This window comes from Diadema antillarum, unplaced genomic scaffold, assembly GCF_040938485.1.
Source record: "Diadema antillarum isolate AM-2024a unplaced genomic scaffold, OU_Dant_1.0 scf00000029, whole genome shotgun sequence".
Taxonomy (NCBI): domain Eukaryota; kingdom Metazoa; phylum Echinodermata; class Echinoidea; order Diadematoida; family Diadematidae; genus Diadema; species Diadema antillarum.
The window spans coordinates 8,514,936-8,528,464 of NW_027270918.1; the positions used below are offsets into that span (position 1 = coordinate 8,514,936).

General features: G+C 38.9%; 1 protein-coding gene across 3 annotated transcripts in view; it reads right to left on the reverse strand.

Moving 5' to 3' along the window:
• The window catches only part of LOC139739272 (uncharacterized), a 126,070-nt gene that overhangs the window by 35,813 nt on the left and 76,728 nt on the right, over positions 1 to 13,529 (reverse strand). For all 3 annotated transcript variants that reach the window (XR_011711507.1, XM_071649896.1, XM_071649888.1), the window contains exon 4: positions 7,108 to 8,938. Coding sequence is in view for 2 of the 3 variants with exons in the window: in XM_071649896.1 (XP_071505997.1) it covers positions 7,108 to 8,611 (1,504 nt within the window). In the remaining variant the exon portion in view is untranslated. The remainder of the gene's footprint in view (positions 1 to 7,107; positions 8,939 to 13,529) is intronic.

Consider the following 13,529-nt stretch of genomic DNA (forward strand, 5'->3'; position numbering starts at 1 on the left):
GACAGTGAAAAAGCAACATCTAAAAAAATCAAGACAGTGCAGTGAAAGTTGCCAGGCATGTTTGCTAAAGAGAGCGCTTGTATCATTGCCTGAAAAAAAATAAAAGCACAAACATCTGAGTGAGATTTTTCTATCTTTGTGCAAAGTTTGCTGGACACATCACAAATCATAGTGGGAACATAACTTGGAGCAAACCCATATCTGTCAGAAAACTTCCAATCAATGTTTTGAATACTCCCTGCAACCACGCGTAAAATAGGCATCTTTCTGGTGATGCCACTTTACATCAGTTTCACTTCAGCAAACCATCGAGCCACTCTTTCATTCCCATTACAGTTGTCAAAAACTCACAAATTTTCTCTTGTGCCGAAACATTACACTTTCCTTTTGCAGTGAGAATGGAAAGGTCAAACATCACAAGTTTTAAATGTCACAGTACAATGAAAAAGGGGCTCAAGATCAAATTTGAAAGCCAGTAAATGACAATTTCTTACATGACAATCCCAAGTTTCAGATGTCGACTTATACATTATTTGCTCTTGTTTCGTACAATACTGGGCACTAGAACTGTTTGACATTCAAACCACTTTTTTACTTGGCAACAAGGATATTGAAATCATTCTGTTCTGAAAAAGAAATGAAAAATACGCTTGCAAGCCTAGTGGATATGAACATGGCACGGGATCATTTGGACATGCTTCAAATTTGACATGCTACACTGTAATTGATTCAGCTATTCATTATTTGATGATACCATAGATATTCAGCAAGGCAGCAGCTACTAACAGCAATGGCCATACAAAGGGTGGGCAAACAAAGCAAAATCAATCACGTTTAGTGACAAAGTTATAAAGGGATTGAGGATGTAATGCATGTGTGACTAATTGATGCTTGACAATTTTATGAGCCAAATCCTGTCGAGAAAAAAAAAAAAAATTTCATTTAGAGGTCTGATGTGCTCACCCGCATCCCCATTAATATTGAAAAGGAGGTTCTTACTTTGTCAAACTTCCCTACAAAAGTACAGTGGGGATTTGAAAAATGTGTTTTTTGTTTCATTGTGCTTGGCATACTTACTCTTCGATATTTTGTATGAGGCTTGAACTCTCGGGAATTGATAAATTCATGCATCCTATGAGCCAACTCCTTGGGTAATTCAATGACTTAAGAACTTTCACCAGCAGCAAAACTGAGATGGTAACAATTTAGATAGAGCACATGCAACAAAAATACTTTTTAAAATAATTCCTACTGTTTAGAAATAATTAGGTGCCACTTATATGCAACTTCCATACTCTGCCAGCTGCCTGTCTTCTGAAAATGAATCTTTTCATCCCTCTTCACCTTCCTCTTCTTCTTCCCATTTCATTCGCTCCTCTTTTTCTTCTTCTTCTGCCAATACTCTCCCCCCCATCTTTGTTTTGGCGTTTGTTTTTGGTTAGTGTAATCAAATGATGATATCCCCTTATAGAGTGTGTATGAAGTAATGCCTCTTTGCATAATGTACAATACCACATCTACATGGAATAAACTACTTTTAGCTAAAACCTGTTCAGGTGCACCTTTTTTCCTATTATGATACCATAGTAAATCCAGATACGGTATATAGATAGGAAGTAAAATGCAAGATTCTGGCCAGGACACACATTGTAGTTTGCAGGTACATCTAGTCATACAGCAACACCCAAGAACGGGTAGGAGACAAAATGCCACATTCTGGCCCAGGTTCACATTGTATTCTGTGGGTTTGTTTAGTCACGTAGCTACGCCCAAGTATAGGTAGGAAATGGAATGCCAAGTTTGGGGTGTAGGCTCAGATAGCCCCTTGAGGGTATTTACACAGGCCAGGTATCACAGAATCTCTCCATTAAGCCATTACATTGCACGTACACTTTCACTTCCAGAATGAGAGAAACTCCTCTTCCTCGGGCATTCTCACATTTAACAGGGTTTAATATAAACCTCAAAAATTAGAATTGAAGAAATTTAAAGGCTACAGTTGCCTTTTTCTCTGTCATAATTCAACATCTTATTTTTTTTTCATGAGTTTCTCAAGTGAAAAAGAAAAAGAGAAACACATAAAAATGCAAACATTCCCCCCCCCAAAAAAAAAAAACCAACAACATATTTTTCTTCAAAAGCTCAGACCCTATGAACCCCACTGGATGTTACAACTAATTTTACTTCACAATAAACGAATATTTCAAGGTAATTGTGCAGATCGCAGAAATATCACAAACATTTGTGACCCGCTACAACAAAAAGGTCCTAAAGTCGCGCACGGTCGAAGCCGTGAAAATCGAGTTTGAAGTCAGAGCATCACAATTGGTCAAAACTTACGATTTTCTGATTTTGACATATTATTGGAGTCTGACATGTCTTCTATCATCTGTCGAAATTTTGAAGCAAAATGATGAAAGGAAAGACCCCCAAAATAGCGTTTTTCTGGCCATGTTTTTTGGCGTTTCAATGAAGCAGAAACTGGTTCGAAAATTTGGATTGAGCGCCACAGATAGGCTCCGCCCCTAACAACGACCAGAGTGATCTCATTGGTCAGTTTGCTGCTTGCCGCTAACCGAAGCGTGAAGCTCGCACACTGCCAAGTCGACTGGAGCGTGCGGGCGGGGTGCGCTATGCCCAGCCGCTTCCCCTGGCATCCTGGTCACTGATTGGTCGGTGAGGAGACCGCCGACGCTGTGCTTGAATGAGCATTTCGGGGGTTGCTAGGGTTTACCTTCTATTGTCCATAGGTGAAAACTAACTTGCGTGTCCCTTGATCGCGACTGCGTCGCAAGGAAAACTTTCAGGGCGCTTTTTTCGAAACGGTGATTTCCCAGACGTCTGGACATGCTCTCTTTTAAACATCGATATCTCCACAGCCGATTATTTTCATAAGATGAGTTATATATCAATTAAAAGCAGAAAGATTAGGGAATATTGTCATGCAATTTTCAAATAATCGACCTCGCCCGACTTTAGGATCATTTTGTTGTAGCGGGTCACATTTCAAGGCCAAGATAAAATCTAGACACTTTTGCAGGCTTGTTAAAGACAAAAAACACGCACACAAAAAGATAAAATCTGTATACAAATATTCAATGCCATGCACAGAATGTGCCATTCAAATACAGTAGAGTCCAGCCCCTCCACTGCACTTTTATTTTTCTGTACTTCTCAATGAGGAATGGGCACCTATATACGTTACAACACACGATGGCAGTGAAATATGCATTTTTCTAAATCTGCTCTTGAATTTTTGTAGAGGACAAAGCTAAAAATACCTGCAAAATGTTGCTGGTAATTCATAGACCTTGAACTTCCTATTCTGTCCACTTTTGAAACTCATAAAAATAGTTTTTTTTTTGACAGACTGATTTATGAAAATAGCACATCATAAAGCATCAAGCTATAATAGAATATCATAACACTATTAATGGAAATCATTTTTGGAATTGTCAATATGGCATCCTGAGATAATTTTCTTTTTGTTTTGTTTTTTCTACAACTACCCGAGGATTCTAATCTATCACATAATTTTGAAGTCTTAATCAACTGCAAAATAACCATCTAATTGATTTTTTTCCAGTCCATTGAACACTGATATCAATGGAATCATGAAGATGTGACTAGAACTTGTTTCTAACTCTACATCATTCTTATCACATTGTGACGATTGCTCACATCAGTTTCAGTATTACCATCAAATGTATTATAAATTAAGCAGTATTGACAGTCAGGCTAACACAAATTGTTAAAGGAATGGGCCACTGCTCCGGCATAAGACAATGTATGTAATCTTTTGAGAGTTTGATAAATACTACCTGTTACCATTGCCTGTCATATTCCATTATATTGTATGAGTTTGTTTAAGTATGTCTTTCAATAACACTACTATAATCAATATTTGTTAAAAACAACAGCAACAACCCTACAGCCAAAATTTATTTAATAAGCAAAACACTCAAATTCACAAATGTTTTTACCAAATATTGCTTTGTTTCTTTTCTAGAGTAGTATTGTTGACAATTGTTTTCAAAAAGTCCTCGGGACCAGTGAAATTAGTTGTAGAAATTTACTTTAATGTTTGGGTTTGAAAAACAATAAGGTAAGCAAACTTTTTAGGTTCAGGCAAGGTAACCTTTTTCATTATATTGAGTAAGTCATACCAATGTTTTTACAATAAGGGTCTATGATAATGATTTGATGAAACAGAGCTATCTAATTGTTAATAATAGCAGTAGATGAAGCATGCTGTATGTTCAAAAGTCTTTTTTGGTATTATGAAATACATGAAAATACACACTACATTATCAGAGATCTGTAGCTGCCTGTAAGAAATCATCTCGATGAATATGATCACTATGGGGGAGAAAACACCTGATGGAAATTTCTTGCAGAACGGAGTGCTGGGCGATAGCACTTGACCCTTATGAACCTTGACATACATGTGTATGCCAGGTAAACATATTTCTCCTGACCTGAAAAACACAACTTCTGTGGTGAGCAAATTTGATGCGGATGTGTTCTACTTTAACACGCCTTAGGGCAGATAGTGTTCATGCTATGCAAAGGCCACTGGCATTTGGTTGCACACCAACCCTCCTAGAGCATGTTTATCTGAATCCAACATGTTGTGAAATACGACACTTTCTGTACAGTTGTTTGTTTACATCAACATTTATGCAGAGTAGAAACGGTTAGCACCTCCCGGTGCACAGGAACACAGTGTTAATACGATTGACAGTGTTTGTGCTTTGGCCAAACTCAGTGAAACTGGTCAAGTATTAAACATTCAGCAACATGTTCCAAATAAAATATACAGCATGCAGAAAGACTATATATATCAAATAAAACTTGATTTCAATTTCAATCTCAATCACCTCTCCTTCCTCTTCCCTTTACTCTTTCTCTGTATATTCTCATTCCCTTTCTTGCAATCTTATTGTACATTTCTGTGTTCTACTTTCACATTTCTTTAAGTCTACCTCTATTTTCTCTCTCTTCAGAAGGACATATTTTATATAAGCTTATTATCTTTTCATTAGGGTTCTAAGATTTGGTTAACTTCTGTTTCATTTCCCAAATTATGTCATACATTCAACATCATATACTTCAAGATTATATCTATTAGGCTGTATATGCTTACTTTAAAATTAGTAATATGTACTTCTGTCTTGTTTCAAACAGTATTATGTATGGTAAAATCATTGCCACTTATATTCCAAACTTCAATGGTGTGTTCATTTTGTGTCTTGTTTACCGTGAGTATAAGTGGAAATAAATGTCAGCGTCAATTCAATCCTGCTGCATGTCTTTTCTCTTTTTTCAATCTCTAATTTCTCTCTCTCTCTCTCTGGAGTCTGTGTGCTCTGGTGAATTGTATGTATGTATCATCACTCACATAGTTCCAAATGCCTATAACAAACTTGGCACACACACAGGGGTGATATCATATTTTATCTCCTTTCTGAAGTGGCCAAATTTCTTGATAGCCTTTGATGACTGGACAAAATCGGGGCCAAGATAAGAATCCATCAAAATGTCTGACAACACTGGAAGCAGAGCACATCATATGTTTTAAATAAACTACATACAGAAATATGTGACCCGCCACAACAAAAGGATCCGAAAGTCGCTGACAGCTGAGCCGAGAAAATCAAGCTTGAAGTCAGATCATCAAAATCGGTCAAAACCATCGAATTTCTGTTCTTGGCATAATGTTGTAATCTAATGTTTCGTTTGTGATCATCTGCCGAAATTAAGAAGCCAAATGATCAAAGGAAAGACAAAAAATTAGCATTTTTCTGGGCCATGATTTCCGACTTTCACCTGAACAGTGACGTGTCCGAAGATTTGGATTTAGCGCGCAGTTAGACTCTGCCCCTAGCATGGAGGGAGTGATCTTATTGGTCAGTGCGTGGCATCCTGGTTACTGATTGGTCGTGCATAGACCGCTGGAGCTAAGCTTGAATGAACATCAGGGAGGTTGCTACGAGCGGACCTTCTATTGTTGAGAGGTGAAAACTGAAATACCTCCCCTTGATTACGATTGCAGTAGAAAGAAAACTTTGAAGGCAGTTTTCTCGAAACGCTAATTTCCTAGACCACTCAACATGGTCTCATAAAATCATCAATATCTCACCGAGTACTTTTATAAGTCGTGTTATAAATGAAATTACAGTGGAAAAGTAAGGAAATAATGTCATGTCAGTTTCAGAAAATTGACCTCCCTCGACTTTTGGATCCTTTTGTTGTAGCAGGTCACATATATTTTGCACTACATCGTACAGTGATGGAGGTCTTATCATGACTAAAGTAAAAGTCATACAAAACAATTCTAGATTGTGCAAAATCGTTAAGCCTACCAGAATTTCACACAAAAAAGCCTAATTCAATTCAATTCAATTCAATTCAATTCAATTTTATTTGTTTTATTTTATTTGCCTACTTATGATACGGAGGGAAAAACATATTTCAGTGATATTGTCAGATATTTGGCACATTAGATGATTGGCAGGTAGAACAATGAGAGTATCTTTGGCCATTTACAAGTTTCTCATTAAATTGAATACCAGAAGGGTTCTTTTTTTTTTTCCTGAATGACAGAAAATATGAGGGAGGTCAATTTTCAATCTGAGTCACTGCGCATTCTGGCTATTGAATGGAGAAACACAATGTCAATTGATGACTAAAGTTATGAATGAGGCTTCTATTAATTATCAAGATTTCTGATGTATTGTGTGTGCAAATATCAACCTCCCTAAATGACACCATCACTTTTAAGCAGCATTATGTTTTGAACTACTCCAGAATTTCCAAGACTTAGACTTGACAAGAAATTCAAGACAAAAGACACAATATCAATTCTAAAAAGTCAGCTGTTTACACCACTTTTTAAGGGTACTTTCAAAACAGATGCAAAGTAACCTGTATTGCAGCAAATTCATACCTCCTTAGCTTGGCAAAATAAAAAGAACCCAAAGCTATGCCCTACTTGTGGTAAAAGTCAGGCTTCTTACACTAAACAGGCAAGTATCCATGCACTCTAGTTTGAAGCATGCAGCATTAAGCACCATTATAACTGGTACAGTGAAAGTAAAGTCTTACCTCTGTGTTTCTTCTTCTCTGGTGGTGATGCCTTTGGTGACCTTACATCCTTAAAAGCGCCATCTATTGATACTGATGAGGAGGAATGCTCATCATTTTCGGCTACCTGAGCTTTGCGGAAGTACTTTCGCTTTTGAGGCTGCTTGAACTCCGATCCCGACATGCGTCCCATTTCCCTCTCTGAGGCACCACTCCCATCAGTCATTTCAATGTCCAAACTTTGACTCTGCTGGATGCGCTTGTGCTTCAGTTTTTCCTCCACCGGTCCCATGGACCGACCCCCACTCATCCGCTCTGCATCCCCCTCATCAAAGGACACGTTGTCCTGGCAACTGGTTGTCCTCCGAAACCTCGACCTCCTGACCGCAATGTCGTCCGCGTCCTGTCCACTGCTCTGCGGCGTGACCTGCTTGTGAGGTTCATTTGGCGAATTACGTTTCGGCTTTGATTCTAAGAAGTCTTCACTTGAGCTCTCTGTGGACAGGTCACTGCCTTTCCTGCGACTCTGTGCAAGCACTGCTGACCTAGCCCAGCTGGGTGGGGCATTCCCCTGGAAGATATCCTCATTATCTGACAAGTCTTCAGTGGACTTCTGTGTAAATGACTCCAGCCTTGCTGCAGCAGCCATATCTTCCGGTCCAACATGGTAAATCCCACTATCTTCCGACTTTGTTTCCAAACCATCCACATGGAATATTGCTCCTGATCTTCCTTCATCCCCTTCGTCATCTGACTTTGCTCCATCTCCTCGTGAATTAGAGCGTCGCTTCACACTGCCCCTGCGATTGGTCAGTTTTTCCTTCATTTTTTCTATTTTTGAAAATAAACCCTGTTTGCTCCTGTCCTTGCTGTCTCCTTCATCCCCAAATGGATCTAGTGATCGACTGCGCTTCTTTAAGCTTTTCTTGTCTTCCCGCTTTGCAGATCGCCCCCTTTTCTCTCCCCTCCCAGGCACATCTCCATCCAAGTCATCACCAATCTGACTCTCTGGCTCTGACAGCGATTCTCCTGTTGCATGCATCGGCTCAAAGCGGGACCCGCTGCTGCTGCTGAGGTCCGAGGCCCTGCGATGGGAGTCGCAGTGGCAGTTCTGTAGCAGTGTCTCGTTTCGCAGCTCATGGAGGTTCTTTATGGCCGAGAGGTACTCTGCCTGCTCCCGCAGCTTGGAGTTCTGCCGCTGCAGCACACACATTTGATCCATGAATCGCAGTAGATGGTTAAGTTGCTGTATGCCCTGGCCTTTCTGCAGATCCATCAGGTTGGGTGTCCCAACCACATCGGCGCTCTGGATGTTCTCCGTCAGCGGGGGCATCCGAGCCTGCTGTGGCGGGGGAGACTTGGTCTTGGCCATTCTGGTCTGATTTGTGTTCTCGATGCTCTTTAGCAAGTCGGCAATGGATCCCCACTCATCAGAGTCCTTGTGGGTCAAGCCTGGAGGGATTTTCTGGCCTTCCATTCTTCCATCGCGACCTTTGCGCTCTGCAGGTTTGCGATTTTCTGCCATGATTTCTCCCTTCTCTGCTCAGGCAACAAACACAGCGACAACAACACAAGCTTTCTCCTTCTATAGCTGTGCGTACGTGGCAAACAAATTTGTAAATGACATTCTTGACACCCAAGGAAGGAAGCTGTCCCCAGGCCCTGTGAGGCAGTCACCAGTCCTCATACCTATCCCCAAGCGAAGCTGCGGCAAGGCAGTGTGACGTCTGCCTACGTAGATCGCTCCTTGCTACTGATCCTATTGTGTCCAGGAAGGATGTACTTGTCTGACGACAGCGCTATCACCATGTCTGGCAGCGATCCAACCTCAGAGTCTGAACAGGCTGCCTCCCTGCCAACGAAAAATCAGAGGTTATTGTCAGAACTTTTCTGTGGTAATGGCACAGGTTATGAGAGAGTGAACGAGAGAAAGAAAGAGAACAAACACGAGACACACTGAGGTGGATAAAGTGAATCAAAAGGGAAGACATCTCCCACAGTGTAACTGACATATTGGAAACAGTTCAAATCCACTTTCCGCATCTTGTGATGACAACTAATGCCTGCTCAAGCAAGAAGAATTTGTCAGCACTTTTAGGAAATGATCACTCTTTCATCGATATAGTTGAAGATTTAAATGCACTCTACTGCAATGCAACAAAGTTCACCACCTCTGTTTCACAATACTTTTTAAATGCAAATTTAGCCATATGTTCAGATGAAAATAAAGACAAACATTTTAGCCCAAGAATATCCATGACAAAGAGAGAACAACGCTTGAATATTTCTGTGTGTGATTTAAAAGGTCTTAACAGGTGCAAAATTAATTTGGTAATAGCAGTTAATGATCAACAAAACTGCATAACCCACATACCGCAGTCTGCTTTCTTATGACTGACTTACTATCAACATTAAATGGCAAAATTCGCACTGTTATTTAAAACAATATTTTGCCCTGTATACTCTCTGCCATGTTTGTATCATGTAGGTTATGTAGTCTTCCCAGAGTTGCAGTTTTGCAAACTAACACTTCATGTTCCCAAATTCCCTATAACATGGAGATTCAAATTTACATTATTTGCAACAAATGGTGGATAACAACAATGGTAGTGGCTACTCGTGTAACACTCGGGTCCTTAGATTGGACCTATCTCTCTATTTGTTTTATCACCTATTTCCTCTGAAAGCCATGTGCCATGCAGAAACTCAATGAGAAAAATTACAGGGGAACATATTAATTACCAATTCTATAGGACCCCTACTGGCACGGTATAGGTGGAAAGGATTTGGTAATGAAGAAAACAAAACATTCAATTTGGTTTTTGTGTGGTACTGAGTGTTATTTCTGCAACCTTAAAATCTAAATTGTGCATACAAAACTGTGACATCTTCATCCCCTGAGCAAGAAATCCGGATGTTTCTCTTCACATTCATTCAGTGCAGATACCTTGAGCAATCATTTCCTTGAAAAACCAACCGTCATCAATCAATGACTGACTATATTTCTGGCAATGTGCCTTCTCACAATTGCTCTACTTCCTACTTCAGACAATGTAAAATCACAGAAATGTTTGCATAGATCTAGGAATAAGGAAAGAAACTAATAAGCCAGATTTAATATCCATTAGATGGGAAACAGCTTTCCAAATAAAACTCACTGATTAGGTGTGGTGACTTTAAAGTCAGTCATATCAGTTCAAGATCAAAACTAACTTAATACCCACTAATATTTTTCCTGGGCAAGCGCCAACTGCATTTTGACGACACAAACTTTAGGTTTCTGAATGTGCCTGGATATTTGAAGCTAGTCAGAGCAACCCGGTGCTTTAGATTTCTAGCAGTTCATGCTAGCATCTCTCATCCACTTTATACTGCAATGGAGGTCTGTATTACTTAACAAACCTAAGAGCAGATAATTCTCTGTAATAGCCAAATAGCTTCCATGATTTCTTGATGACAGTTAACTAACAATGTAAGTTTGGCATTTCTTAAATTCAGTGGGCCATAGAAGGCAAATACATTCTGCACTGCAATCATAAGTTTAGTAATTGAAAATAACAGCATTTGAGCACTCAGAACTTATGGCAGAGAAACATATTTAAACTTATTTTTGTGTTCTTCAGTCTTTCTCTCTTTTTAACTGAAAAAAATTACATACTCTCACTTTTGATATAGTGGATGTTGATGGTCACTTCCTGGACTGGACCAAGAGACAAACTGGACCAAAACTGGTCCAAGAGACAATTTAACAATGCTGCAACATAGCTCCCCTTCTTCAGTTTGCTATTATTCCTAGCTATCATGAAGTTTGTCTAATCCATAAATAGCTGATGTCTATTCATCTTTGTAGCTCCTTGTGGACATTCAAGAGGAGGACACAGAGTGACTGATATAACTCTTAAAAATTCTGCATCAGGGAAGACATCCCCATATTTTCAGAGCTGACAAAAATAGAAAGTGGTATATTCTCCCCCCACTCGTGACATTCATGGTTATGACTTGCAATAATGTATACAGTACTAAATAAGTAGCAGTAGGCTTCTCTCTCTAGCTCCCCCACTCCCCCCTGGGACCGGCCTAATCTTGATGTGGGTAGGGGATGCCACTGTGTACATGTAGACCAACCAGGAATCCTCATTTACAGTGTCAGACACATTGAGGCTTGCAGGGGCTTAGAATAAGATTTAGCAAGACCAAGGAGGGTTCTCTCGTACCTCCTTGGCAAGACGTACAGAATAAGACTCAATGTAGCAAGATGTACTCTCTCTGGTTTAAGAAGCCTTTAATCCCTCTTCCTCTCAAATTGCCTTGAATTCCCTTTAGTCATTATAGTTTGCTTTTTTTTGGTTTGTTCTTTTTTTTAGGGGGAGAGGGGTTGCCATCAGTGTCCATGTTGGCAGGCACACTGTATATCACAATCATTAAATACAGTTCAGCATGACAGTCCCGTGATTGTCAGTGAGAGGGCTGGTTCCTTAAAGGTAACTGAAACTGCTCGCCCATTTGGTAACAGTTAAATATTCAAAATTTTGATGATAAATTTTTGAAATAATTAGAATACAATGTATTTGTTGTTCATATCCAATAATACTTTACCTCTTCACTTCACAGAACATTGTCACTATACTATGTTGAACAAGTTGTCAAACCTTGAAAAGACTGTCCCAAATAAATGGTTTACTTACACATTTTACCCTCCCCCCCCAAAAAAAAAAAAAAAAAAAAAAAATCTATAAGCTGAAATATTGGGCACTGAGAGGAGCAGGTGCCAAATTTCAATTCCCTCCAAGAAATAAAATATGGGTGAACTAGCTAGTTACCATTTCCCTTTTCTTTTCTTACCCTTCATGGTCAAGTTTTGAAGAAGTGAATGCATAAGAAACTGATGGGAAGCCCTCAAAAGAGACTTGGTCTGTTCACAAGTGACTTAAATTTTTGAAAGATTTGACTTGTATGGCCATAGACACAATAAAAGTTAACATGCTGGAAACATTCCTATCTCATTACATAACTATTAAAAAAAGTTTGTTCATGATATCTATACATATAAAAGGATTAGCACATAGTAAAGCAATCATGTCATCTCCTTATGTAAGTTGCACTGACCATGATTGATAACACAAACTTCTAAAATTCCATAACTTTCTCTTTTTAGTAGCTTTGCTCCTCAGATGCACTGACTGTCACTGATATCAGTTCTTTTAAAACAGCCTAAATTCTCAAATTTCATTTCTTTCTCTTTTATGCCTTTTTGTCAGATTTTAATGAGGATTTTCCTGTTTTGTTTGGAAGTATTCATTTGTTTTAGGTCGACCCACTTGTACATTAAGGAGTATTTTCCACTAATTAGGATCACATGACTCCTATGTGTGAAATCAAACTAGCTTACCAGTATTCAATCTGCTTCATAAAGCGAAAGTTACTATGATGCAAGATATTTCAACAACTGAAATTTCGACATTGAAGTTATTCTCAATCCTTAACTGGTTGTAGTTTCAGATATGTGAAACATTTTTACTTGACAGCATTTCAAAACTTTAATTCATTACTTTTCTCCACAAAAACCTAATGAAGTTGCAGAACTTTGATTTTCAAAATTTGGCATTTTAACATTCTTTCCTCAAAAATCCGATCCACAAATGGAGATCTCTTCAAGCAGAATCGTATGTTCATTTGAAACTAAGGGAATATATAAAACTAGTTTGTATATTAAGTAAAGCAGCGAGTATGACACTTTGATAAACCGCACAGAAGAAGAAAAAGAAAACTTGAATACTTTTTGACTGCCTGGCACCTGTCTGTCTATCCTGGTGTAGATAACAAGAGAAAGTGATATTAACGAGTTAACGAGGGTGTATCACCACGTCGCTGATTGCCATCAGCGGCAAGCCAAGCAGAGAATCTTTGGAGATGTGATACTCCCAGGGGGCATTTGACTTCAGCAAGTGAAGAGATAATTACGGACTGCCTTGGGCCATTGCAGCTGCTTCTGAAGTGACAAATTCATAGCTCTCCTGACGAAGTTTGAGGAATTATCTCCACTGCCTAGGGTTTTGACTGCTATTATCACCTTGTGTAATAAATAGCTGCAGCTTTCCCCGTCCTTTGACTATAGTGGACAAAAAATGTCACCTTTTTCTCAACTGTCAAACTTTCCTTCTTTGTCTGTCTAATAATACCATGTCAATGATCTCAATATTGTAAGACATGAAAAGTAACACAACCTCATCAACTCACAACTCTAAAACAATGTCAGGAGAAAGTAATATCCATTAAAAGGCATTATTTTGAGCCACTGTTATTGGGATTTTGCTTCCATTAATTATTTTTCCTTTTCTTTTTTTTTCCTTTTCTTTTTTTTTTCTCTTCTACGATTTTGTTTGTTTATATGTACTGTCTTGTAAGATTATATTATATATCTTCGTTTTGTTTTGCTTTATTTC